We start from the raw sequence: 27,301 nt of genomic DNA on the forward strand, positions 1-27,301 counted from the left end.
CCTGGCCTCGCCCCCGCCGGCCTGGCCACGCCCCGGCCCGGCCCATCCCCCACCCCTCTCCAGCCCCGCCGGCCTAGCGGGCGGAACCAATAGCATCTGGCACTGCGCTCGAGGTCGCCCGCCCGGAGTCTGAATCCCGGTGCTCCGGGCGCACGCGGACGCCGTTCTCGGTGGGCTTCCGGCGCACGCTGATCTGCAGCCGCCGACGGGCCGGAGTTCGCGGAGCCGCTGCAGTCTGTGTCGCCTGTGCGCCTGGTTCAGCCACCGCCATGGGGATCCTGGAGAAGATCTCCGAGATCGAGAAGGAGATCGCCCGCACGCAGAAGAACAAGGGTGAGGGCCGGCCCGGCGGGGCGTCTGCGGCGGGCGGGGGGGGGCTGCCGGAGCCGGGGGAGCCGGGCGGGAACCCAAGGGTGCGGATCAGGGCCCGACCAGGGGGCCGAGTAGAGAACCCCAGCATACGGAGCAAGCATCCGACCCGGAGAGGCGGGGTCGGGGTTCGAAGCCGGGTCTCCTGACGGTCGGGCCTGGTGGATTGGCGCTCTGCTCCTTTGTGGGCGGAAGTCCAGGAGGAGACCCCCCCACACGCACAGGTACAGCCTCGCCAGCTGCCCGGAGCCCCTCGGTGGGGTGGAGGCAGTCAGGACTTGAGTCTGGCGGACCTGGGTTTGGACCCCGGCTCCACCTCGTGCCTGCTGTGAAAGCTCGGGAAGTCACCTCGCCTCTTGGAGCCTCAGTGTCCCCCTCTGCAAATGAGGGTAATAACCCCGTGCGCCCTCTTAGCTCACAACTAAGTTAAACCGGATTCTGTTTGCAAAGCACTGGACGCATGTGAGCATCCGGTATTAAAGTGAATCCCGCAGCATAGGTAGCACTTGATGAAGCATCAGATCTGGGCGCAGACTGTAAGGGCTGCGGGAGCTCAGAGGAGAGGAGCAGTGAGGAGCGGAGACCGGTGACACCCAAAAAGGCTTCCAGGAGGAGGTGGGACTTGAGCTGGTTGGGGGGGTGGATTCCAGGAGAGGGGCACTGCTGAGGCAAAGACACGGGAGCTGAGGTGAGCGCGGCGTGTTCATGGGAGAGTGAGGAGGAGAGTCTAGATGAGAAGGAGGGTCTGGAGTAGTGGGAGATGTGGTTGGCTGTGGTGGGCGAGGCCCAGTGCCTGACCAGCCCTGCTGTGGGATTGCAGGAGCAGGAAGCAAGCCGGTGGTTGGTCTCAGTGTCTGTCGTCCCTTGGCTGTGAAGTTGGGGGGCTTCCTTCACTCTCATTCTGTTAAATACTCGTGGAACCCTTACTAGGTGCCAGGCACCGTGGTTAAAGTAGTGAACAGCTGGCACGTCCTTGCCCGCATGGAGCTGACCTTTCAGTGGACCATCTGTAAACTGGTAGCTGAGTATACAAGATAATTTCAGCCAATAATAAACGCTGTGGAGACAAACTAGGGTGATGTAGCAAGCGTGTCGGGGTAAGGGCTGGGGCTACTAAGGTGGGATGATCAGAGAAGACCACCATGAGGTGGGGACATTTGAGCCGAGACCAGAATGAGAAGAAGGAACCAGCCATGCAAAGACCTGGGGGGAGACTGTTCCTGGCAGATGAAACAGCTGGTGCGGAGGACCTGAGGCAGGAATGAACTTGGCTTGTTGAAGGAGCTGAAGGCCTGGGGCTGGAGTGCAGGATGGGAAAGGAGTGGGCCAGTCGTGTAGGCCTTGTAGGTCATGCGAAAGAGTCCAGGTTGTGCTCTAAGGGCAGCGGAAGCTAGTGGAGGGTGTTTAAGCAGCAGAGACTTCTGTTTTAAAAGTTCCCCCTGGCTGCCCTGCAGAGTATCATCCATGGGGCTCAAGGAAAGTAGCAGGGCGGCTTGAGATGCTGCCGCTTTGGCAGTGGTCCAGGAGGGGATGTAAAGGTGATTAAGGGATCAAGACCTAGTCCTTCCCTTCAGAGATGCTCAGAGTCTCATGCGCCGGGGTGACAGAAAGGACCACGTGAACCTGACTTGCTGAGCCTGTCCTTGACCACTTCTCACTGCCCTCAATTCACTCATTCAGTTGCCAAAACACTTCCTGAGCACCACACCGGAAGCTGGGGATCCTGCCCTTCTGGAGGGAGGGAAGCAAAGAAACAAAATTCAGTCGTCCCTCGGTATGCGGGAGGGGGGCATTGGTTCCGGGACCCACCGCAGACCCCACGATCTTAGAATGCCGCATCCGATAGCCAGCCCTCCATGTCCACGGTTCTGCATCCACAGATTCAGTCAACCGCAGACCATGTAGCACTGTGATATCACTGAAAAAAATTCCCGTATAAGTGGACCCGTGCAGTTCAAACCCGTGTTATTCCAGGGTCGGCTCTAGTTTCAAATGGTGCTTAGAAGCCATGAAGACAAATGGGACCAGCGAGGGGCCTGGCAGGGGTGGGGGTTACTGCAGACAGTAATAATAACCGACTTGTATTGAGAGCTTGCCATGTGCTGGTCATCGTTCCCAGAGCTTGCTTTAATTACAGAAATCTGCAGAAGTAGTTATCGCTGCTAACATCCCTATTTTGCAGAGTAAGAAACTGACGCACGAGGAGGTTAAGTAACTTTTCCAAAGTAAAATGGCCCGTAATTTCAGGATGGAATTCCAACACAGGCTCTTAAGCTCTGCGTGACATTGCCTCTGCATGACTGGGCAGGGGAGGCCTCTTTGAAGAGGTGACATTGAGCTGAGAAGGAGCCAGCCTTGGGAAGATGAGGTTGAAATGGAGTAGCAAGTGCAAAGGTCCTGAGGCGAGAATGGGCGGCTGGACTGTGCCAATGAGAGGGAAAGTGGTGGAGACGGGAAGTGGCCAGGCCGGTCACCTGACCACAGCAACATGACACGTAGCTGAGGTCCTGTACCCCCCCTCTGCCGCCCTGCAGTGCAGCTCCCCATCAGTAGTGTAACTTATGTACATGAGAATTTGGAAAAAAATCGATATCAAGGAGGAGAAAAAGGAAAGTAATTTATAATTAAAATGGGGTTTATTTCAATAAGTGAATGTAGGGGCACAGCCAAGATGCAGTGGAGTTAGAAGGAGGCGGTGAGGTGTTTGCAGCGCTGGACATGTGGCAGCCACAGTGCAGGTGCTAACAGGTGTGTCGTGTGGGTGACTCACGTCCCCTACACGAGGCCTCCCTGTTGGCAGCCTGGGGTCCCAAGCAGGCAAGCCTGTCTGGGTAAAGTTTCAAACGAAACATGCCATACTCTTCCCTCAACATACACAGTAGTTCCACTCCTGGGAATGCCAGTGTCTGTTAACGCTGCAAAAATGCCCTGTGAGGCTCTGGGCCCCAGAGACCCTAATCCAGGCTCCCTCTGCGGCCCTGTGACACAGGACAGTTCTTGGCTCTGCTGGTCTGACTTACACCTTCTAGAGCTGCGGGCTTCCCCAGCTCCTGCCTGATAAGTGCCCGTGAAGACTGCACCATCACTTCACCATCGCAGCGACACCTGAAAACGCCCTCCAGGATGCCCCCAGGAGTGGTGCCGCCCTGGCTGAGAACCACTGACATTGGGTCGTGTCTGTCTGTCGGTTGCTGTCTGGCTCTGAGGGTCCCGGCCAGCATTCGGTTGCGTGTATTTGGTTGCGTACGGGACCTTCCCAACCTACCTGGGACACTCACCTTCCATCTTGTGTTGTCTTTTAGCCACCGAGTATCACCTGGGCCTGCTGAAAGCAAAACTCGCCAAGTATCGGGCCCAGCTCCTGGAACCCTCCAAATCGTCCTCATCCAAAGGCGAGGGCTTCGATGTCATGAAGTCGGGCGACGCCCGCGTGGCGCTGATCGGCTTCCCCTCTGTGGGTAAGGTCAGTGACGGGCACCGCAGGCCTCGGGGAGGAAGGTGGCTGGTCTCCGCTCTGCCGCGGCCGCGCCCCCTCCCTCCTCTCTGAGCCGGCTCCAGGGCGCAGGAGGCCCAGCCTCCCAGGGCCCGGCGGGGACTCTGCAGCAGGAGTGGCCCCGCCGGCCTCTGCCTTGTCCCCAAGCACAGACGCTCACTGGGCGTGCAGCTCGTGCCAGGCACGTTCTGCCCCTGCCCACTCAGCCCCGAGCTCGCGGAGCAGAGGGGAAGGGCAGGCACGTGGAGCGGGGTGTGAGCAGGTGTGTGAGCAGAGCCCCGAGGAGGGGACCTTGAGGCGGAGGCTGTCGGGGAGCGAGGGTGGCGGGGTGCCTTGAACTGACCGGGTGTGACCCCTGGGCAGCCGGCGAGCACGGCCAGGCTTTGACTCCTAGGGTGTTGCCGTGGATTCGCTCGTTTTAGCCTTTTCTTTCGACCTTACTTTCCAGCCTGCAAGGCCTTCTCTCCCGGGTGAGAAGCCCAGGCTGGGAGGAGCCACTCTAGTGACCGAGAGCTGTGCCCTTGGGGTCTGGGCCCTGTTGGGAATCTGGGCTCTCTAAGCACAGGAGGGCGCGGGCCGCCCTCCTGCAGGGGCCAGACAGGTTCGGGGGTGTCCCCCAGGTTGGCCTCTGGCAACCACGGCTCTCAGGGCCGCCCGGCTGGCCACACCTGTCTACCCCACCAGGTTTTTACGTTTCCTCAAGTTTCCAAGAGGCCCCCTGGGCAGAGACTTTGTGACCTGAGGCCTGTGATCTCTCACGAGCCCTGTTTGGGTTCCAGGGCCTGAGGGCATGTGAGCGAGCTGCGCCCCGGCTCCCTGCTGACTAGGGTGGGGGCGCCGGGCCGGGCCGGGCTGGCCTCGTGGCACTGCCTGCGGCTGTGCTGGCCTCTGGGCCACAGCGTCCATCACTGTGGTCGCTGCGCCCCCCCCTGCCTTGTCACCTCCTTCACAAGGTCGGGACCGGATCGAGGTCCCGGGTCCCCAGCAGAAGCAGGACCGAAGGCAGGGTCTCTCAGTCCTGGCCGGGTGTGGCCCCACTCCCGCCGTGGGCCGGCTGCGAGGTCCCATCCGGATCCTTCCCCGCTCCCCTACCTCCCTCCCTTGCAGCCCTGCGCCACCGGCCGGAGCTCTCAGGCGGGAGGGTCCCTGCCTCCTTGCCCTCCTGGGAGCAGCAGCTGTGTGCTGTGGAACTGACACCTACTCCAAGTTTTCTGGGCCCAGGAGGGTCTGGAGGTTCCATGGAGCTGGGGATGGGCCCCAACGTAGCGGGGGAACCCCCTTAGGAACCAGGTCCCTGTGTCCACCCGAGGCAGGCCTGAGGCCTCAGGCACAGGGTGGCCCTGTGGTGTTGAACCCCCCAGGCAGGGCCAGAGGTGACTTTTCCAGCTGTTGTCATCACAGCCCAGCCGGGGGGATGGGGGTCTCCCCGCGTCGCACCTGGGCTCCTGGAGGCGGGGCAGGACCCCCGCTGCAACGAGCTGCTTTCTCCCAGTCCACCTTCCTCAGCCTGATCACCTCCACGGCCAGTGAGGCTGCGTCCTATGAATTCACAACCCTGACCTGCATCCCTGGGGTCATTGAAGTAAGTCGGGGCTTGCCGGATCCCAGGAGGGAGGGTGAGTGTGTGTGTGTGTGTGTGTGTGTGTGTGTGTGTGTCATGTGCCGGGGGAGGCTCTGGGCTGAGCTGCTCTGCCCTCAAGCACAGACACCACTGGGGGCTGGGGCTGCCGGGACCCCAGAGACGCCTGGCCTGTCCTGCAATCCTGGCTGGTTCCGAGAGTCTGCCAGCATGCACAGCTCTCCCCGGTGCCCCTCTGTGACCCGCTGCCCTGTACCGCCCCGGCTCGGGTCACCCGTGGCTGGCTGGCTGGCTCCTGTTCCCTGAGAAGCTTTGGAGCCTTGGGCAACTGGGGTTCTGTGGCCTTGGGCCTCCCACCGTGAGGTGGTTTCCTTGTGAAGAGCTGTTACCACCAGCAGTGGCTGCTGGGGGCTTATAAAAACCCCCGCTCTCCAGGCGGCCCCTCGGCTCGCGGGACATGGTCCGCGCCAGGCTGGCTGGGGTGGGGCCGCGGCTCACACTTGGCCCAGGAGGCCCCTTCACAGCCCGCTGGCCCCGCCTTACCTCCTTTCCTGCATCCTAGTACAAAGGCGCCAACATCCAGCTCCTGGACCTTCCTGGGATCATCGAAGGCGCAGCACAAGGTGGGAGGGGGAGCAGGTGGTGGGGGCGGGGTGGAGCCCAGGCCCCCCTGTGGGCGCCTGTGGACGGTTGACGGGAGGGTTGGGCTCACAGCCCCTCCCCGGGCCCAGTGCTCTGTTCCCGAGGGACTCTGGCCTCAGAGCTGAGGGGACTGAGGCCCAGGAGGTGGGTGACTTGCCCAGGGTCGCACGGCTCACCAGGCAGCTTTGGTTCCCACGTCCAGTGTGTGGTGGACCCCGCCAGGGATGGGCGCACGGCAGTGGAGCCCTAGCCCTGGAGCCCTGTTCTCTGAGATGGGACACGCCCTCGGCTTTGGTGGCAGGTGGCTGCCCGCTGGGGTCGTCCCTCCCTTGCCAGGTGCCAGCTCCGTGCGGACCGTTGGCTCGCTTAATCCTCTGACACCCCCGTGACTGAGCGAGTGTCGTCATTCCTTCTCACGGCCGGGAGGAGCGTGGGGACGGATGGCTGAGCGTCTGCCCTAAACGACCGTGCACCTGTGCAGTGCGGGACTGGAGTTGGAGCCTCCTCCTGGGGGTCCCGTGCCCACCGCCCTCATCAGGGCAAGGTCCTGCCTACTTGGATTGGCGTGGGGAGCGATGGTGGTCCCCCAGGAACCTGCCATCCCAGCCAGCAGGAGGAGGCCTGGCCCCCACGGGGGAGGCTCACCCGCTGTAGTCAGGAGGCCCTTGGAGACCACTGGGTCCCCTGCTGTGACCCCAGTCCCCAAGTGGCTGTGTGACCTTGGCCTGGTGCCTGCCTTCTCTGGCTGTCCGATGGCAGGGTCTGACCTTGGTGACGGCTCCACAGCCCCTCCCTGTGCCTTCTGTTGCTTCCTCTCCGTAACCCTCGTTCTGAGAGGGGCAGACTCGTCACATCCTGGAACCATGTAGCTTTGTGGTCTTGGGCAAGTGGTTGAGTGTTTCTAAGCCAGGCCTCGGTTTTCTCGTGTCTGGACCAGGTAGATAACAGCGACTGCCCAGTGTGGCTCTGCAGGCTGAGTGAGCAGCTGGTGGAGGATCACCCAGCTCGGCCCACAGAGCGGGGTGGGGGTGGGGGGCAGCGGGGGGCGCCTCTCCTCCCCAGGCGCTGGCGTCGGGGTTGCTCCTAAAACACATTTCCATGAGTAAGACAGGGCTCAAGAGAAGTGCCAGCCTGGGGGTGGCACACGGCAGAGTCCGCGCGGGTCTGTAAGGGGCAGGAGTCTGCGCCATGGGCTGGGGGCGTCCCACGGTCCTGCCCATGTCACTGTGTAACCACGTTCCTCCCTCCTGACCAGGGAAGGGCCGTGGCCGGCAGGTGATCGCCGTGGCACGCACAGCCGACGTCGTCATCATGATGCTGGACGCCACCAAGGGAGAGGTGCAGAGGTCCGCAGTTGGGATGGGGCAGGCTGACACGCCTGGGAAGGCCCTGCGGGGGGAACAGGACACTGCGGCTACCGCCCGTGTGTCCCTGAGCTCGTGGTGGGTGGTTCCGGGGTGCTTGGCGCTCTGCCATGTGGGAGCAGTGGCAGGACTGTCCACGGCTACACCCAGTGCAGGCGGCCTGGGGCAGCCTCTCCGAGAGGCTTGCGTCTGGAGGATGGGGCTGTGCCGTGCCACCCTGGCTCTGGCTCCTGCCTGCGGGGGCCTGGGTGCCCCATTGCTGCCCAGCGTCTGCCAGGAGCCCGGCCGCAAACAGCAGAGCCTTGCTCATGCCCTGGCCTGCGGCTGAGGGCACAGCAGGCGATCTCCCCTCGGACCGGCCCGAGGGTCTGGGGCTCGTCCTCAGCGCCTTTGGTTGCTGGGAGGGGACGTTCGGCAGCTGGTGGCGGGTGCGGGGGGGCCGGCCGTGGAGGGTGGGGGCTGCACGGCCTGCCCTGGGCACCTGTGAAGGCCACGGGGGCTCCACCAGGTCCCTGCTGGAGAAGGAGCTGGGGTCGGTCGGCATCCGCCTCAACAAGCACAAGCCCAACATCTACTTCAAGGTGAGGCCTCGGCAAGGGGGTGGGACCAGCTGCGGCCCACAGGGTGAGAGGTGCGGGCTGCGGCTGCCGCTCTGTCAGCATCACCCCCCCCCCCTCCAGCCCAAGAAAGGAGGCGGCATCTCCTTCAACTCGACGGTCACGCTGACCCAGTGCTCAGAGAAGCTGGTGCAGCTGATCCTGCACGAGTACAGCATCCTTCCCGAAAGGTGCGAGAGGGGGGCCGTGGGCCCTCAGGCAGCGGAGGCCCGGGTGACGCAGACTGCCCACATCACCCAGCTCCGTCCAAGCCGCAGGAAAGCTGCAGCCACCTCACATGAGGCACTTCTGTCCTCTTTGCCTCACGCTCCCCAAGCTTCAGGCTGGCCGGGCCGTAGCCGTGCACCCCTGGCTCCTTGCAGGGTACAAGGCCGGTCACGTGTGGAAGGAAGACGAGATGGCAAGGGACAGGGCCTCCTGGGCTGCGGAGGCCTCGGGGCGACCCCAGGGGGCAGGGGGGGCCAGGCTGGGGGCAGTGGTTGGAGCGGAGGCAGGGCGGCCGCAGGGGGCAGCTCACGTCGTAGTGGGAGCGGGCCCAGTGCTCTGGACTCTGGAACTGGCTGCCTTGGCGATCCTGGCAAGGGCGTCATTTCTTCTGTTGTAACAGCAAAGATTTAAAATATGGAACCCCTTACACATGCTTCCTTGAGAAAGTGAGGGAGCTCCCCAAACGTTAAAATCATGTAAAACCGTGGAAGCAGATAACCTCACAGTCCCTCTTGGCAGCGTCTCTCGCGATCGGCTGTTTCAGGCCCTGCTGGCAGCGGGGGTGCGGGGGGGGGGGGCGCTGCTTGCGCACAGGTTGCCCTTAACCCTAGCCCCTCAGAGATCTTCAACGCAGAGGTGCTCTTCCGAGAAGACTGCTCCCCGGACGAGTTCATAGACGTGATCATGGGCAACCGCGTGTACATGCCCTGCTTGTATGTAAGTGGTCCCAGCCCCCGGGGCAGCCACGTGGAAGGGGAGCCCTCACCCCAGGGGCTGCTTCAGTCCCGCAGGACCTCGGGCTTGACCCCAGAGTGCCAGCGCAGCCTCTCTGGGGGGCCGGGGGCCTCAGGCCCCTTCAGCCTCTCCCCATCCTTGAGTCAGCGGGTGGAGCCCTGTTGCCACACTGCTCTCTTCCTCTCATTCCCCAACACCCCCTCCCGCTTTCCAACCCCAGGTTTATAACAAAATCGACCAGATCTCAATGGAGGAAGTGGACCGCCTGGCCCGGAAACCTGACAGCGTGGTCATTAGGTGAGGCTCGCGGCCGCCCTCTCTGAGTGGGAGTCCATCTGTCAGGCCTCTGTGCGCCCCGGGGTAGAGGAGGCCGTCCCGGTAGCTGCTGGCGACCGTGGCCGAGTCCCCCCTAACCTGTCTGGGCCAGGCGGGTGACGGGGTGAGCTCTGGTTAAGAAAACAGAAGGACTTCATCCACCAAGGCCTGGGGGTGAGAGTGGCTAGCGGCTTCGTGGCTTAGCAGTTAACTGCAGACCCCCAGAGAGCCAGGCTGTAGCCCGCTGCTCCTGAGGCCCTGGACGATGTGGCTTCTGTCCCCTCCGCCGGGCGGGGAGAAGGGGCTGAAGTCCTCAGGTGGGGGCTTCTCTGAGGGGCGGGTCCTGGGAGCCGCCTGCACTCTGGCTCGCCATGGCTGTGGGGCCCTCTGTCGGGGCAGCCTGGCTTTGTGCCCACCCTGCTGGCTCCTCAGCTCCACCCAGGTGCTCTGCAGCGTCACCGTGGCGCTTGGCTTTTGGGGAATGGGACCTTGGGGACTGGGGAGGTGGGGGCTCCTGGGCCCACGCGAGGACTCCTTCCCGGGCGTCCCTAGCGGCCACGAAGAGCAGCAGAGAGCGGGTGTCCTTCCCACAGGACAGCTCAGCTCCCCTCCTGCTGCTGCGTCCGGGCCCCGTCCTCAGGGCCCTGCAGGCCACCCCTGTACCTGCTCACGTGCATCGCAGGGGAGGGCGGGTCCCCACTCAGGGCAGTACAGCGGCAAAGGACCAAGCCAGGGGTCACCGCATCGCTGAAACCCCTGCCGGGCAGCTCTGGGCCACTCGGGGGGTGGGCTCTGCATTGTCACCCTCTGCCTCTGGCCACCCCAGCTGCCACAGGTGCCCTGTGCCCTCCACAGGGCCCCGGAGAGACGGCAGGCTGTGCTGGGCGTGAGCGTGACAGTGACAAGAGATGTTGGCAGCTGAAGCGCCGTTAGGCCTGCGGTTGTGCTGCCCCATGGGCGCCAGCTGGGCCGCACTGGCCTGGGTGCCGGGAGCCCTGGATGCTCTGACCGGCCGCTTCCTCCCGGCAGCTGCGGCATGAAGCTGAACCTGGACTACCTGCTGGAGACGCTCTGGGAGCACCTGGCGCTGACCTGCATCTACACCAAGAAGAGAGGCCGTGAGTCAGGGCCTCCCCCTCGCCCGGGCCGCCCGGTCTGCGCGCGGCGCCCAGAGCCCCGGCCCAGCCGTTTCTACGCGACAGCTTTCTGCCATCTCAGAGCCGGCACCACCCTCTACCGCAGCCTGTCAGAGGCCTCGGCCTCAGCCCTTGTTGCAAAGAATGCCGAGTTCTGGGGCTGCTGGCCTTGAGGGGGATGTGGGGATGGGATAGACACCACCAGCAGTGGCTCCCCAAGCGGTGACAGACGCTACGTCAAGGCTTTAGGGCACTGGGCACACAGGGGCCTCCCCAACGTCCCAGCCCCTGTGCATACGCCTCACATCCCACGGCCTGGCGGTCGAGCTTGGGCAGTTTGCGTCGACCTTGGCCGTGTCTGCAGAGGGAGGTGAGGCTGCCCGGCCGGAGCCGGTCCAGCCCGGGTTCTCCTGCGGGTCCCCTCGGCCGGGGCTCTTGTGGCTGATGGGTTTGCAGGAGGTTGCTCCCTGGACTGGGGTGTAGTTTGATTTTCTGTGTTGAGTCAAGGCTGTAGAAGTCTGTTCGGGGCTCTTAGCGAGGGTGTGCCCGGGAGTGGGGGAAGCGCAGGCCAAAGCCGGAGACTGGAAGGGCCTCCATTTCCTGCGGAGGGGGGCTGCGTGGCAGTGGGCCCTGACTCTGCTGACTTCCCGCCCTGCCCCGCCTGTCTGTGCAGAGAGGCCGGACTTCACGGACGCCATCATCCTCCGGAAAGGGGCCTCTGTGGAGCACGTGGTGAGTTGAGGAGACCTGTCCAGGCAAGGGTGGGGGGAGCTCTGCCCATCGCCCGGGGCCCTGCCTGACGTCTTCCCTGCCCTCAGCCGCCGCGTTGCAATCGGGTGCTTGGACGCGTGTCCTGCCACCCAGCTGCAGTTAGGGGGCGGCGTGGAATGGGGTCCAGCAGATAAGGCACTCGGCTTGCTGCCCGGTGCGGGGAAGATGCCTGGGAAGTGGTTGTCACCATCCTGTCCCACCAGGGCTGCGGGGTCCTCGGGGCCATTCAGGCGTTCGGTCAGTAGAGCTGCCGCCCAGGACGATTCTGGGTTGTGCGTTCCCAGTCATGTCTCCCCCATGCTTGCCTCCACTCAGCCCCCCGCGCAGCCCGCCCCTCCACGCGCCCCATCGGCTCCGCCCTCGGGGGCTCAGTACACCCAACACACTAGTGAGCGTCAGTGTCCAGCCGAGTAGCCCCGGTTCCTGCCGGAACTGGGGTCCTTTGGGGTCAACAGATGCCAGCCACCCAATCCTGCAGCTAAACAGTCCCACACCGAGGGGAGTGCAGTGGAGGGTGGCCGGCGGCACGTTGGCACATGCCCTGGCCCTCTCAGGCCCTCTCAGGATGTGGGGCTTCCGCCACACCTGGCAGGAAAGCTGGAGAGGCCAGGAGCAAAAGGCTCTTCCAGGCAGTGGGGCGGCAGGTGCAAAGGCCCGAGGCAGGAGCGAACATGGACTGTGGGCCGTTGGCTGCCAGCTGGCACGGAGGGTTGCAGGGTCGAAGGCAGCAGGTGCTAGAAGGTGGGGAGGGGCCTGCGGGGGCCTTGGTTCCAGAGCCAGGATCTTGTCCCAGCGAGGCCTGCCTTGCAGGGCCTCAGCCCCTCCTGGATACTCACCTATCACAGGTGCCATGCTGTGCACACAGGCCTGCCTGGGTACTGACCACAGACCCAAAGTAGAGAAGCCAGTCAGACATGGGGTTGCACCCTGGCGCCCACATACTAACATTGAGGGGTAACCTCATCTGGCGGTAACGGAGCCCCTGGGGCCTTTGCAGTCCACCTAGGGGAGCTGACAAGAGCCTTGCCTGCACAGGATCACGGGCCATAAGCCCCAGGGGCAGAAAGGACCTGGCAGGGCCATCAGGGGTGAGAGGCACTGTGGGCTTCAAGGGTCTCCCATCCACAAACAGTATTAAAAAGGATGACCTTAGGAGACTTCCCTGGTGGTCCAGTGGTTAAGACTCTGCGCTTACACTGCAGGGGGGGCGCAGGTTCAATCCCTGGTCGGGGGACTGAATCCCACATGCTGTGCGGTGCAGCTGAAAAATTTAAAAAAGAAAAAAGGTGACCTTGGGCGGCCTTCCATCCTCCCTCATTGCTAGAGACACAACTGCATAGGAACGCTTGTCTCCAGGGAGAGCCGTGGAGCAGGCTCAGTGGGAAACAGCGCCTACTGACTTTGGTGTCAGGGATGCCAGGGCACAGTGGGACCTGCAGCAAACTGGAGGGCACCCTCCCCATCTGCCTCGAGGGCACCCAGGGTCCCGGGACGACCCTGCAACCGTATGACCCTGAGCTTGTCAGGCAGGTCTAGTTCTGTCGTTCAGGGGCAAGCGCATTTGCAGGCCAGAGCTGACCTGGACCGTCAGATTTCGTCTTTTGGTCTAGAAAACAGCGAGTGTCGGGACGGGTGTGTGTCTGTGCTCATCCCTGCCGGCAGTGTCCTCTGCTGTGGCCACGCATCCTTGGTCACCCAGAGGAGGCCCAGATCAGGATGGCCCCCCGGAAACGTTCCTGTAGGCCTGATGTCTGGGCTCAGGCATTTGGTCTCTGCCCAGGGCCTGTGAGGCTGTGGGCACGTGGAGGACAGGCGACGTCGCACTGTCCTCACCCCGGCCGCCTCCACCGCGCCTGCCCAGCCCGTGCAGCCAGGGGGCCACATTCTCGGGCGGAAGACCTGGCTGCCCTCCAAGTTCTTCCCTTCGGGCCTCCTAACAGCGCTGCGTTCCTGTGACCTTTGTCCCTACTCGGGAGTGCTACAGGACGTGGGCCATCCTGGGCTGGGGGTGACGTGTTATGTGGGAGGTTCCGGGTCAGGGTGGCAGGAGGTGAGAGTGGCAGGCCCGGTGGGGACCCTGACAGCCCTCATCCATCTGCCAGAGCACCTGTCAGGGCTGCCTTTCCAGCAGGGTGGGTGGGCGGGCCCAGGTCCTTCAGTGGCCACGGCCCCATAGAGGCAGGAAGTGGGAGCGCCAGAGCAGCTGTGAGCACAAGGCTGCGTGGGGACCGCCAGAGCACCTGCCCTGGGCCCAGCTGTTGCTGGGTGCAGCCCGGGCTCACCATCCATCTCTCTCCCGTCCCCCAGTGCCACCGCATCCACCGGTCACTCGCCAGCCAGTTCAAGTACGCACTGGTGTGGGTGAGTCTTGGGCGGGAGGCGGGCAGGGTCGCCCAGGGCAGCCTCAGGGTCAGGCAGGAGCTCCCGTCCTTCCGCATGGGGACTGGGGTGTCCGTCAGTCCTGCTCTGCGGGGTGTGTGGCTTGCATGCTGACCCAGACCAGACACGGCCCTCCCGCTTTGGGATCCGGGCCGGGTGGACCGCTGGGAGTCCTGCTGTCAGAGGCTGCGGGGTCTGCTGGCGCTGGGACCCCCACTCTAGACCCCCCATCTGCACCTCCACCCCCTTCCAGTGACACTGTCAGCTTCGGCCAGGTGGGTACAGAGGCTGATGTGGTCCCCCATCCCGCTCCCCACTCAGGGCACCAGCACCAAGTACAGCCCGCAGCGGGTGGGCCTGACCCACACCATGGAGCACGAGGACGTCATCCAGATCGTGAAGAAGTAGTGGCCCTGCCCCCGCCCCCGCCCCCAGTGGGTCTCACCAGAGCCTAAAGTGGGGAAATACAAATGCACCCCAGGAAGAGGTCTCTCATGTCTCTGCTGCTTGCAGAAATTTCTTCAATGGGCAGATGGTGGACAGCATGCTGGGGCCTTAGGACGAGGTTGGGGCTGGGCTGGGCTGGCGGTGTTTCCCATGAGACTGGACTCTGGAAGGGGTCCTATTTGGGTCCCTGGGCCTGCGCCTTCTCCCCCCCCTCCCCGCCCCTTCCAGTGCAGAATGAGCAAGCTGCCCACCTGTCCCCAGCTAGGGCCTAGTGCAGATGGCTGGCTTGATGCCGTGGGCCTACTTGGGTCCCTGGCGGCCCCTCAGCTCCTGCCGGTTTTTCTGGTTCTCAGGGAGGGGGCTGCCCAGGACAAAACCCCCATCCACCCCCCACCCCAGGGCTGCCCCTTGTTGGAAACCAGAGATCTGGGGCTTTAAAGGCCCAGCTCACGCCCTCCACAGCCTGAGTCCAGAAGGGCCACCCCCTCCCAGGGCACCCCCTGCCCAGCACAGAGCCCAGGACCCAGCCCGGTGCAGATACCTGGGGTGGCGGATTTGGAGTCTGGGCTCTGCGTTTTCTCTAAATACCACCCCACCCTGCACCCCCAAATCTCTCAGCTCTCCTTCCTGAAATAAAAAGTGGAAACAATGCCTGTTCACTAAGGAGGGTCTTGTGAGTTTGCTGAACTCGTTGCCAGGTTGGGTGGGGGCAGCAGTGAGTGTGCGGATCCTGGGCCTGGGGTTCAGGGGGGCCTCTGTGAGGAGTGATGCGAGGCGCCGTGCGGGCCTGCGAGCAGCCTGGGCTCCAGGGGCAGTGACTTGCCCTCGGCTACACGGCTTGTGAGCGCAGAGCTGGGATTGGAACCCCAGTTGAGGCTGCTGAGCCAATGAGAAGACTTCCTCCCGGCCCTGCAGCCTTTGGGGCAGGTGGCAACAGGTTTTCGGAGGCACTGGGCCAGCAGGTGGGGCAGAGCCCCGGGGGCTGGGCTGTGGAACAGCTGGGGCTGGGCTGTGGAACAGCTCTCCCGGCTGTTCTTGGCTTCTCTGTCAGCGGCTCAGGCTCCTTTCCGGTGACAAAACAGGAATAATAGACATTATTAAATATGCATGGAGCCCCAGGCGGGCAGCGTGGTGGGCTGGGCTTGCCGCCCATGATACAGACACAGCTTCTCCACTGGCAGCCGCATTCCTGGGGCCCAGCCGAAGGACCCCCGTCGGGCGGCATGCGGGCAGGGAGCAGGCCACTGGACCCAGGTAAGGTGACCCGGCCCTGGACCCCTGGGGTCTCCGACTAGCACCCCCAGGCGGAAGGGGGAAGGGGGAGGGGGTGGTGGCTGACCTGTGGCCTTGCTCCCTCACCGTGAGGTCTGTCTCCGCCTCGGCTTCTTCATCTGTAAAATGACATGATCGATGCCCAGCGCCGTCCTCCTCTCGGCGACGGTGGGCTGCTTACCTTGACCCCACCTCCTGCCACAAGGCCTAGCCACAAGGTCCCAAGGGTGGGTTTCTGCCTGGGCGATGGTCATTGCCGCTTCCTGCCTCAGGTTCACAGGGCGTTAGATCCAGGCCTGTTGTGTCCCCCAAGCAGGCTGGGAAAGGATGGAGATAAGGCTAGAGGTCTGGGCCTCCTTGGCCAGTGTGGGCTTGGTGGGGCAGGGTCTGAGGCTCCGGTCACTGGGCCCCCACATCTCTCCCGTGGGTGGGCTTGTTTCCAGGGCAGTCTGTGCATCTGTGATGGGTCCTTGGCCTCTTGGATCTGTGGTCAGCATGGTTAGGCTGTCCAGCCTGCGCGAGGGTAGGTCGGCATGAACTGGTCTCTCGCAGCGCCTCGTGCTGGGGAAGGCATCCCTCGGGCTGGTGAAGCCCCCCAACACCTCCCAAAAGTCCCTGCCCCACACCACCAAGGTGCACCCCAAGGGTCAGCCCCTGTCCCAGGCGCCCCCTATTGCCATCACTCATCCTCCTGGGCCTTCTGTGCAGGGAGGCTCTGGCCAGGGTGACCCGAGGTCCCTTCTGCTCAAACGGCCTGTCTTTATGAAGGTCAGCAGTACCCACACGTCCCTCTGCCCTGGCTGCAGGGCTGCGCTCCCAGGGGGCCTGGCCTGCAGCTTTACGAGACTCGGGTGCCAAAGGGCTCAGGACACAGATGTCCATCCACGTACCCGTGTTCGTCCCTGTGTCCCTTCCTCTCCAGCTTAGACTCCCCGCTTCCTCATTTCAGAAACCTTCTTTGGCAGAAATCCCTAAGCTCATCTGTCCTCCTCAAGATCCCACCTGGCCCAGCCCCCGGGGGACGCTTACCCCACCCAGGGTGGGCGTCTCCCTGTGCCACTGACAGCCTCTGAAACGGCCCTGCCCCCTTGAGCCCCGGCTGGAAAACTCCCAACGCCCCGCACCCGTCTGCTGCCACCCCTCCCTCCACAATGGAGAGGCCACCTCAGGGCCCTCACTCCTCTCGCATGCTCTCTCCTGGGTCTGTCCTGAGGATTTTCCAGTGGGTCTGTGTGACTCATCCTCCTGGGCCTAGCCGGGGCCACCATAACAAAGTACCCAGGCTGGTGGCTTAAACAATGGACAAGATGTTCTCACGGTTCTGAAGGCTGGAAGTCAGAGATCGAGGTGCCCCGAGGCCTCACTCCTTGGTGTGCAGACGGCCGCCTTCTTGCTGGGCCTTCCCCACTGAAAACACACTCCTCCCGGATGCATCATTCCCTGTGGCCACCCCCTCCCCCCCACCAGTCACGGCCTGGCTTCCCCATGTCCGCCCTCTGCCCTCAGCTTCCCCAGCGTGCTGCCAGGACAGCTCCTGTCGAGGCCACATGCCACCCGCTGCGGAGCTGCGAGGTTTCTAACCTCGTTCCCCTGGGCCCCTCCTTGGCAGCCCCTCCCCGCCTCCTTGGCACACAGTCCTTAAGGCCAGAGTTGGGGTCCCCCCTTCTCGCTCTGTCCCTCTCCTAGACAGCCTTGACCCTGTCACCCCCGACCTGCAGGGCTAAACTGCCTCCCCAACTCTCCACCTGGACGGCCCACGGTCACCCCAAAACCCTCTGCGTCTCAGACCAAACTTGTCATCTTCCCACACCTCCCACCTGGCCTCAGGCACCGGGCCAGCCCCGAAGGCCCCACACAACCCTCTCTGGGGCTGCCCGCTTGACTTGAGCGTGTCCCCCGCCACAGCTGACCCCGGCACAGCCACTGTCCTCCGCGCCCCATCCTCCACACAGTGGCCCAAAAGCTTTTGTCCAGGACGGCCACGCAAGGAGCAGCGTGAGGCCGCAGGTGAGCACAGGATGCTCTGGAGCCAGGCTGTCGGGTCCTCGCTGTGGGCCCTTCGCTCAGTGACCTAACCTCCCTGAGACCTGTTTTATAGACGCTTCATCTACACAGCAGGAACGGCAGCTTCCACCTTACACACTGTGAGGATCTAGTGAGATCCTGGGGGAGAGCATTTGGCCCTGAGCCCGGCACGTCGGAAAGCTTGGCAGTGTTGGTTACTTTTATTTCCAGACCTGCTCGCAGCATCCCTGACAGCTCAAAGCCCTGCCACGTTCACTGCTGCCATAGAGATGGAGACCACAGTCCCACCCCAGCTCCCATTCTGGCCACTTGCCACTCCACATGCCCCACGTCACTCCACCTCTCTCACCACCTGGCCTTTGCACATACTCTTCCCTCTGCCCCAACACTGTTCCCTCTTCCATCTGATTAGCTCCCTCATCCCTCAGATCTTGGCTCAGGGTCAGAAACTCAGGGAACCCCCTGGCCTCCCCATGCAGCGTCCGCCCACCTGTGTCGTGGCCTGGCCTTCACGGCTCTTCCCACGGCTGTAGCTCCCCCCTTGTTGGTGTGGCTTTTCGCTTAACATCCATGTCCCCCTGACACTGGGAGCTGAGTGAGGGCAGAAGCCATGCCTGGTTCTGCTCGACTCTGTGGCCCGCTGGAGCCCAGCACGGTGCCTGGCATGTGGCAGGTGACACATGAATGAGTGAGAGACTTGTTCCCTGATACCTGCTCTGTACCTGCAGCAGAGGCCAGGGACCCCAAGAGGGAGGCGGGACCCTGAACCAGCCAGAGAAGGGGGCTCCCCTTAGAGACTGCAGGGTGCAACCCCACCCCCCCGCTCCACGTGACATTTGAGGAAAGTGAGGACGGGGGCGGGGCCCAGGGACACCGCCTGGAGCCACACCTCTGCCTGCCCACACTGGGGGTCCTCGCTGGCCTGTGGTTTGCCCAGGAGAACAGCTGGGAGGCCAGCACTGGGCGCTGGCCAGTGACTCCCCAGGCTACAGCGAACCTCAGGCAGGCATCTTTGGGCTCCGAAGCCCACTGTCCAGATGAAGAGACCGAAGCTCAGAGCGGCCAGCCCAGCCATAGGAGCGCCCACGTTGCTCGGAGAAGGAGCCTAGGGGTTGTGAGGGGTGGCTCGGAACTCTGGGTCGGTCCCATTCCTGTCCTGGATGCAGCCTCTGCCCTGGGCTCCTCAGCTGTAAGTGTGGGCACTAGGGCACCCTCCGCTCCTGGGGCCAACGGGAGCCTTCATGAGACAAACAGAGAGCCAGGCACAGGGGCTGCGGAGAATAAGCTGCTCTTATCATTGTTATGACCGACATCGTTATTCCAGGCCGCGGCTCCTCTCTGCTCTCGGGAGGTGGCCTGGGTGACAGCCGACAGCAGGGCCTGCCCACATCACCCTTCTGGTCTCTGGGGCCGGCTTGGTGCCAAACAGAGCAGCCCCAGGCTCACCCATAGGGCCTGTCCTCCATGTGCACCCAGCCCCTGGTGCCATCCTGCCGAACTGTGGCCTCAGCACCACCCAGACGCCGCTGACTCCCTGACAGCCGTGCGAGTCCCGCCAACTCCCTGGACGGCGGACGTCCGAGATCACCACGTGCAGAGCTCCACCCACGGCCTTCCTCACCTCCACTGGCCGCCTCCACTCTCCCGCCTGCTTCAGTAAGGAAACCGTGCAGGTACTCGTCAGCTGCCCGCAGGCTCCACCTGCAAAATATACCAGCATCCCAGCACTCTGTCCACCGCACTGCCCCAGCCTGGCCCAGGCCCCAGTGTCGCTCGCCCGGACCGCCACGGTAGCTCCCACAACAGCCACCGCTTTTGCCCTCAGCCCTTGCCATCCGTCCTTCCTGTGGCAGCGAGAGGGATCCTGTGAAGACCAAGGAGGTCCAATTCCATCCCTTCTCTGCCACAGCCGTGGCCAAGTCCTCACCCCTGACCTCTGCCCCACCCCCCGTCTTCGCCCCTCACTGCACTCGGTCACCCTGGCCTTGCTGTTCCTCCATCACATCCGGACCGCTGTGCCTCCCCCAGGCCTCCCTCCCTCCCCTCCTGCAACTCTTGGCCCCCGTGTCACTTCCAGGGCACCTCACCCAGGCCCTGTTCGGTGCTGTATACCCGAGTCTCGATGCCGCGTCCCTGCGCTATTTCAATGCCAGCACTCACGCCATCCCACCGGTTGTATCTTTCACTCACTCTCCTTGTTTGTTGCCAGTCCCCGCCCCCCAGAATGTCAGCGCCACGAGGGCAGGTTTCTGTTTCCTTGGCTGTGTGCCCAGTGCTTAGACAGCGCCTGGTTCATGGCAGGCTTCCAGCAGATGCTTCTGACAAATGAACGGACAAGTCAGTGCCTGCTGTCCTGAGGGACAGGGGCCAGGCTGACCAAGAGTCCAGGTAGGGCCCAAGCAGGGACACGGCCTGGGCGACCTCCTCCAGCACATCAGGGCCTCTGGCTTGCTCAGTGGCTCAAGTAGGGCCCTCTGCCCCAGAACTCCTGGAAGGCCCAGACTCTGGGGTCAGCCCGGCTAAGCCCCTGCCTCTGGCCAGTGTCCAGAGCTGTTCCCCTCCCACACGATGGCCCACATGCCCAGGAGCCCCGAGGCGAGGAAGGCCTAGCACTAGCAAGAAATGTGGCTCCGGACCACGCAGGCCTGGGTTGGAGCCTGGTTCCAGGGTCCCAAGCTGGTTGACCTTGAACAAGTCACTTCTCCTCTCCAAGACCGTTTCCTCATCTGGAGAATGGAGATGACAGTTCCCACCCCACAGCCCATTGTGAGACTCTCTTGAGATAACAGTGGCCAGGCCTCAATTTGGAAACCAGCTCCAGGAGGGGCAGTGGGGGGCGCGGTGTCGGCATCTCTGGGCTCAGAAAGAGTGAACCCCCTGCCCCACAGCCCAGAACAAGGCAGGAGAGCAGGCAGCATCAGAGGGGGTGATGGGGGAGTGGATGCCCCCTCGAGACCCCATCCTGCGGGGGCCCAGTTCCCACGTGTCCCCACCCCCAGAAGCTGCCTGATTGTCGGCCTTACCAGGCCCTGCTGGAACCGAGAAGCCCCCTTCTTGCCCTGCCTTCTCAGCCAGCAGCCTGGTTCTCCCCAATAAATTATTCACGCTCCCAAGGGCCGGCCAGCTCTGGTTACACTGACCGCAGCCCTGGGCACCTGCCATGCCCACCACCCCTCCTCCCTTGCCCAGGACCTGGAGGGGCCCAGGTTCCCCCCCCTCCAAGGTGACTTGGTGGTCTTTGAACGTCCCACCCTGGCTCAGGAGATGCAGCTCCACTTGTGGCCCAGAACAGATGTGCTGGGTGGTTTAGGGCAGGTGGCTTCCCCTCTCTGGGGCCCAGTGACCCAAGCACTCACTCGGTGGGTGAGCCAGCAGAGGCTCAGGGAGGGCTTGACTGGGGTTGAGGCACGGCTGTCCTCATGGAGGTTCTAAGGCCAACGCAGTCTCCCCAGCATGGGCCTGCCAGGCCTCCCCTGCTTCCCATAAACAACACCCAGGTGCTTTCCAACAGGCTCAAGGGTGAAATTCTAGGCGGGGCCTGAGGAGATGAATTATGGATCTGCCCTCCTGAAAGCCTGGTCCCAGCCAGAAGGAGCTTGGCTGTCCCTCCCCCGGCCACCGGGCCAGTCCCAGCTGCTCTGAGCCTGCGGAGGCTGCGTGTCCAGCCGCAGGCAGGAGACTCAGCAGGTCCCTGTGTCCCCAAGGCCCTGAGCTCGTGACACCGGCCGGCCTGGCAGGGAGCAGGTGGCCACCATGGCGAAGGAAGAAGAGGATGAGAAGAAAGCCAAGAAAGGGAAGAAGGGGAAGAAGGCGCCGGAGCCGGAAAAGCCCAAGCGGAGCCTGAAGGGGACTTCGCGGCTGTTCATGGGCTTCCGAGACCGCACGCCCAAGATCTCCAAGAAGGGGCAGTTCCGGAGCGCGTCGGCATTCTTCTGGGGTCTCCACACCGGACCCCAGAAGACCAAACGCAAGAAGAAGGCGCGCACGGTGCTCAAGTCCACGTCGAAGCTCATGACGCAGATGCGCGTGGGCAAGAAGAAGCGCGCCATGAAGGGCAAGAAGCCGTCCTTCATGGTGATCCGCTTCCCTGGCCGGCGCGGCTACGGCCGCCTGCGCCCACGTGCCCAATCGCTCAGCAAGGCGTCCACGGCCATCAACTGGCTCACCAAGAAATTCCTCATCAAGAAGGCCGAGGAGTCGGGCAGCGCGCAGGCCACACTGGACGCCTGGATGGACCGCTCCGGCTCCCGCGTGGGCTCGCGCAAGCTGCCCTTCCCGTCGGGCGCCGAGATCCTGCAGCCCGGGGGTCGCCTGCGCAGGTTCCCGCGCGCCCACAGCATCTACGAGTCGGGCGAGCCCGTGGGCTTCCTGCCCTTCGAGGACGAGGCCCCGTTCCGGCACTCGGGCTCCCGCAGGTCGCTGTACGGGCTGGAGGGCTTCCAGGACCTGGGCGAGTACTATGACTACCACCGCGAGGGTGATGACTACTACGACCGGCAGTCGCTGTACCAGTATGAGGAGGAGCCCTACCGGGGCGCCTACGGCCTCCACGGCCCAGCCTGGCCGCCCTATGACAACCCTCACGGGTACCCGCCCGAGGACCCCTACGACTACTACGGCCCAGACTACTACGGGGGCTCCTTCTACTCCAACTACGGCTACCGCTATGGCTACGACGACTACGAGCCCCCCTACGCGGCCCCGTCGGGGTTCGCGTCTCCCTACGGCTACTACGACGCATACGCGGGCGAGGCGCAACTGCACGGCTACTACCAGGACTCCTACGCCCCTTCCGACGCGGTTTACCCGCCCTACCCGCCCTACCCGCCCTACGACCTCGCCTACGACCTCCCGTATGCCGGGCCCTACCCAGATACCTACGGGGCTCCCTACCCGGATGCCTACGGGGCGCCCTACCTGGCCGCCTACGCGCCGCCCTACCTGGGCGCCTACGCGCCGCCCTACCTGGAAGCCTACATGCCACCCTACCTGGATCCCTACGCGCCGCCCTACAGCGCCCCCTACGGTGCCTCCCATGGAGTCCCCTACGCTGAAGGCATCTATGGTGGCGGGGACCAGGCCATCTACCCGCCCGAGGGGCCCTATCTTCCGCCGGAGCAGTCGGCCTTCGCGTACCCGTGGGTGCCGCCGCCCATCCTGTCACCTCACAACCCGTATGCCCACCCCATGGATGACATCGCGGAGCTGGAGGAGCCCGAGGAGGCGGGCAGCGAGCGGCAGGGCACGTCCTTCCGCCTGCCCAGCGCCGCCTTCTTCGAGCAGCAGGGCATGGACAAGCCCGCCAGGTCCAAGTTGTCCCTCATCCGCCGGTTCCGCCTCTTCCCGCGGCCCCAAGTGAAGCTGTTTGGGAAGGAGAAGTTGGACGTGCCCCTGCCGCCCTCCCTGGACATCCCTCTGCCCTTGGGAGACGCGGACGAAGACGAAGAAGAGGATGAGATGCCGCCGCTGCCCCCGGTGCCCTACGGCCACCCCTTCTGGGGCTTCCTCACGCCGCGGCAGCGCCGCATCCAGCGCGCCCTCTCGGCCTTCGGCGCCCCCCGGGGCCTGGGCTTCAGCTCTGACTTCGGACGCCCAGCGCCGCGCCCGGCCACCTCGCTGGCGCGGTTCCTCAAAAAGACCTTGTCGGAAAAGGAGCCCATCCCGCGGCTGAAGAGCAGCCAGAAGGCCCGGGCGCGAGGCCCGGCGGTCAGGGAGGCGGCCTACAAGCGCTTCGGCTACAAGCTGGCCGGCATGGACCCCGAGCGGCCCAACACGCCCATCGTGCTGCGGAGGGCGCAGGCGCGCGCGCGCAACAACAACAACTCCCGCCGTCCGCCGTCCCCGCCGCGCGCCCCCAGCCCCGCCCCCAGCCTGCCGCCCGCCCCGGCCCTCGCCCCCGCCGGCCTGCCCCCGGGCCTTCCCCCGCCGGCTTCGCCCTACGGCTCGCTCCGCCGGCACCCGCCGCCCTGGGCCGCCCCGGCTCACGTGCCCCTCGCGTCCCAGGCCAGTTGGTGGGCCTTGGCCGAGCCCCCGCCCTTGAGCCCCGAGGGGCCCCCTGACCCTCTGGCCTTCCCCGGACCCCGTCTCTCCTTCAGGGGCTCCCGCCGGCGGGACGCGGCCTTCGGCTTCCCCGGGCCCTCGCCCCGGCCCTCGCTGAGGAGCCCGCCCCGCCTGGGGTACCGCTCACCCCTGGGGCCCCGCTCGCCCCTGGGGCCCTTGTCCCCCCAGCCCTCCGTCCGCCGCAGCCCCTTCCGGCCGCCCTTCTCGCCGCCGCCCCGCCGTCCCCGCTCGCTGCGGGAGCCCCCGTCTCCGCGCCGAGCCTCGGGGCGCCCGGGCGCACCCCGGTCGCCGGTGCTGGGCTCCCCGCGGCCGCCCTCGCCGCCCCCTCTGCTGGGCCCCAGCCCACGGAACCGCTCACTCAACCTGCCCTCGCGCCTCCCGCGCACGTGGCGCAGCCTCAGCGAGCCTCCCATCAGGGCCGTGAAGCCCCGGCCGCGCCAGTCCTACCGCCTGCCGCCCGGCCCTCGCTCTTGGCGGGCGGCTGCCGCTGCCGCTGCCGCTGCTCCTGCGCCTGAGCACCAAGAGAGCCAGCGCGAGCCCGAGGACTCGGAGACGCTCTGGACAGTGCCCCCGCTGGCCCCCAGCTGGGACGTGGACATGCCTGACACCCAGCGGCCACCATCGCCCTGGCCGGGAGGCCCAGGCAGCCTCCGTGGCTTCTCCAGGCAAGCCGCTGTACCCCCAAACCCCTTCCTCCAGCACGTAGGCCCAGGGCTATCCCCTGCTGCCCATCCTGAAGATCCAGCCTCTGACTCAACTGGTGTCCTCCTGGGTAGACATCACGACCCAGGGCCTGGACAGCTGACCAAATCGGCCAGCCCGAGCCTCAAGAAGCCTGAAGAAGAGGCCTGTCCGGCGGACCCCCAGCCACCAGCAGAGCCTGAACCCCCGACCCTGACACCCCCCAAGGATTCCCCCTCAGAGCGGAAAGCACTGAGGCCTAGCTTCTCCTACCCGCTGGCCGCCTCTGACCAGATGAGGGCCACATGGCCACCATGGCGCCGCTGGGGGACACTGCCCAGGGCCCCAGCCCCCTTGGCGCCCTCTGGGGCCCCAGGACCCCTGCCCAAGGCGGGTGAATGGCTCCAGGCAAGCCCTGGGCGTTTTGCTGTGGTCATGCCTCGTGTGCAGAAGCTGAGCTCTTTCCAGCGAGCTTGTCCTGCTACCCTGCAGCCTCCCATCCAGGAGCCAGAGCCCCAGCCCAGGCTGAGAACCTGGAGTCTGCTCTGGTCCCGCCTGTGGCTGCCGGCGGAGGCCCATCAACCCTGCACACGAGTACACGCTCGCCCCCCGTCCTGCCGCCTGGGCCCTGGAGCTGCCGGCCTGCCCCATGGGGGCCCCGGGGAAAAGGTCGGCCCCAAAGGCTGGTCGAACAAGGTATGGGGGCACAGGTTAGAGGGAGGGCTTATGGTTCCATCCTGGGAAACGGGGCAGGAGACAGTCTCGGGACCTTGGCGAACTGCTGCCTGCTTGGGCCTCAGTCTTCCCATCTGTAGCTTGGGGAGAACAGCCTCCCAGAGCTTCTGGGGGATTGAACAAGGGGATGCCCGGCACAGGTAGGCAGAGGACAGAGATGCCAGAAACTGCCCCCAGGCACTTGGAGAAAGGGATCTTGTCCCAGTCTGGGCTCCAAGCAGTCCTGTCCTCATCCGATCTGGATGGCACGTCCACTCAGAGCCCCCCGCAGGGATCTTGGCTCAGTACGAAACTGCAGACCCTGCCTACCCACCCTGTCCCATCCCCGCATTCACGTTCATGCTGTTCCTTCTGCCTGCTGCTGACCCTCCCCCAAACTGGGTCTTCTGTCTCTTTGGGGCTCCTGCCTAAGGGCAGTCCCCCGGGCTGCAGGGTTCTGGACTGTCCAAAGGTGAGGGCTCAGGAACCAACCTTCTGGCTTCTTTACTGCACAGTGGGGAAGCCAAGACCCAGAAGGTCACACAGTGGATCACGGCTGAGCTGGGAGCCTGTCTGGGCCCCTGCAGGGTGTGGGGCAGGCAGCCCTTCTGAGGGGTGCCAAGCCCGTGCCTGGCTGCCACGCTCGCGGCGGAACACGAGCCCGGTGCCGGGTGGCCCTCAGCGGAGGGGGGTGGTCACCGGAGCCTCCCCCGGGACGCCTGGGGTGGGCGGGGCACGCAGGGGTGGCGGGCGTTTCTCAGCCTCTGCAGACGGTGCCCCGTGGAGCAGGCAGCCAACGGGCCCATCAATGGCGACCGGGGCGCCCTGGCTGCTGGGGGGGCCCTGGCCCCAACGGCGGGTGCCCCGGGCTGTGTGGGCCGCAGCGCTGCAGGAGCGGGGCGCCAAGCGCCCGGGGGTGAGGGGCAAGGATGCGTGGGCCCTCCTCACCCTGGAATACGTGAGTGGCTGAATTATTCAGGGTTTGCGGCCACTGGCGCACATGGGCAGGCGGGTGGGCGGGAGGCCAGGGCCTCTGGGGTGATACCCGCTGTGCCCTACTTAGCACGCGGGCTGCCTCCCGGTGTCCCCTTTCCTCTCCGCTCAGGGAGGGGTGTAGGCTGGACCCGAGAGGCAGGACAGGCGGGCTCACAAGTGTGCTCGCAGTCACATGGGTCACGTGCGCTCGGGCGCTCCACAGCTCAGCGAGGAGAGCATGTGAGTGCGTGCGCCACGGCCCGGGCAGACGTGGTATCTGCGGGGTCAAGTGTACACACTACCAGGGCACAGTAGCGGGCCTGCAGCCCACAGGGGGCATCGGGACTTTCGTCTCGAGACCACCAGGTGCGGGGACACCTGTCACATGAGAACCTGTCCAAGGGACGTTGAGAGCACGTGCCCGCACTTGTGTGTGCCTCCAGGAAGGCACCGCAGGCCAGCATGCACGTCCACAAGCCCCGTGCGAGACCACGGGTGGGCGTGGGAGCACCTGGGCTGCAGGCGCCGTTGCCTGTGGGTCTGTGCGTGTGGGTCTGCGTTTGCCCTGCGCGGGGTGCGGCACCACACGTGAAAGTCCCGGTCCTTCTGGAGGCCCCAGGCACCAGATGCGGATGTTCTCCTAGTTGTCACATAGGCAGACCTGGGGTTCAGCCTGGGAGAACGTGAGGTGGGAGGCCTTCTGGCCAGGCAGAGGGAGCAGTGCCCCTGTGCGTGTGCTCAGCCCCTGGCAGGACCCTCGGGAAGACGGGCAGCGCTGAGGCCGGCCGTGTCCCTGGGAATTAAGCATTGTGTTCCGAGGCAGACAGCCCATAGGACCCGGCCGGCCCGGCCTCAGGGCTCCCTCCTCCACACGGCAGTGGGTCCTGGCCATGTCCAAGCCGGGGGGCCACGCGCAGGCACCCTCTGGCTGGCTCACCACAGGTTGTCTTCCCCAGATGCACTCCATCCGCAACCTGCCGTCCACACGGTTCCGCGAGCAGTGCCGGGAGGACGGCGTGGAGGACATGACGCAGCTGGAGTGAGTGGGGGTGGCGGGTCCGTGAGTGGTCACCGCCTCCCACCGGGGTGCCCCTCACCTCCTGGAACATTTTCAGAGCCTGCTTCCTCCTCTGTTAGGCGAGGCTCAGGCAGTGTCAAAAAGGCCCAGTAATTCAGATGGGCGCTTATTAGCTGGGACCTGGGCAAACACTCAGCCTCTCTGCCTCAGTGTGTCGCCCACAGGATGCTGTGGGGTGGCTTTTGGTGTGAGGGTGCTGGCACATTGGAGGTGCCTCAGACGTGAGGGTCGTGCTGGTCAATGTCATTATCCAATCACAGTGACAGCCTTCACGTTTGCTACCTGAGAGCATCCCCCACCCCAGCGAGGTGGGAACAGTGATTATCATACCCATTGGATAGATAGAAAAACTGAGGCACAGAGAGATTAAGTAATTTGCTCGAGGCCTCACAGTTGGTTGGTGTCAGAGACGGGACTTGAATGCAGGCTTTTCTGACCAAGG

At 64.5% G+C, this 27,301-nt stretch overlaps 2 protein-coding genes across 6 annotated transcripts in view; both read left to right on the plus strand.

The window, feature by feature from the left end:
- Nucleotides 1-136: 136 nt before the first annotated feature.
- Nucleotides 137-14,700, plus strand: DRG2 (developmentally regulated GTP binding protein 2). Of its 5 annotated transcripts, none has more exons than XM_089900224.1 (13): nucleotides 139-333; nucleotides 3,672-3,827; nucleotides 5,224-5,444; nucleotides 6,004-6,064; nucleotides 7,339-7,429; nucleotides 7,956-8,028; nucleotides 8,128-8,218; nucleotides 8,891-8,988; nucleotides 9,227-9,303; nucleotides 10,351-10,439; nucleotides 11,131-11,189; nucleotides 13,536-13,573; nucleotides 13,929-14,700. In XM_089900224.1, the coding sequence occupies exons 1-13, from the start codon at nucleotides 270-272 to the stop codon at nucleotides 13,966-13,968; spliced, it is 1,158 nt and encodes a 385-aa protein (XP_089756350.1). In that variant the 5' UTR covers nucleotides 139-269; the 3' UTR covers nucleotides 13,969-14,700. The 5 variants fall into 5 exon arrangements, with proteins under 5 accessions (XP_089756351.1, XP_089756350.1, XP_089756349.1 ...); XM_089900223.1 differs by having other exon boundaries at nucleotides 140-333; nucleotides 13,536-13,589; nucleotides 13,929-14,699; XM_022560776.3 differs by having other exon boundaries at nucleotides 145-333; nucleotides 3,672-3,832; nucleotides 5,355-5,444; nucleotides 13,929-14,695.
- Nucleotides 14,701-14,857: 157 nt separating this feature from the next.
- The window catches only part of MYO15A (myosin XVA), a 57,073-nt gene continuing 44,629 nt past the window's right edge, over nucleotides 14,858-27,301 (plus strand). The window contains exons 1-2 of the mRNA XM_089900227.1: nucleotides 14,858-24,788; nucleotides 26,738-26,820. Coding sequence (XP_089756353.1) covers nucleotides 21,105-24,788; nucleotides 26,738-26,820 — 3,767 coding nt within the window. The 5' untranslated portion in view covers nucleotides 14,858-21,104. The remainder of the gene's footprint in view (nucleotides 24,789-26,737; nucleotides 26,821-27,301) is intronic.

The sequence above is a fragment of the Delphinapterus leucas genome, chromosome 19 (genome assembly GCF_059928025.1).
Source record: "Delphinapterus leucas isolate spDelLeu-1000000601 "Yukka" chromosome 19, BTC_Dleu_Yukka2, whole genome shotgun sequence".
NCBI lineage: Eukaryota > Metazoa > Chordata > Mammalia > Artiodactyla > Monodontidae > Delphinapterus > Delphinapterus leucas.

Excerpts from the sequence above, each read along its gene's own strand:
- DRG2 (XM_089900223.1), top strand. The coding sequence starts at position 270 with ATGGGGATCCTGGAGAAGATCTCCGAGATCGAGAAGGAGATCGCCCGC. Across the intron at positions 8,029-8,127 it reads AGCCCAACATCTACTTCAAG|CCCAAGAAAGGAGGCGGCAT; the intron begins GTGAGGCCTCGG and ends CCCCCCCTCCAG. Across the intron at positions 9,304-10,350 it reads CCTGACAGCGTGGTCATTAG|CTGCGGCATGAAGCTGAACC; the intron begins GTGAGGCTCGCG and ends TCCTCCCGGCAG.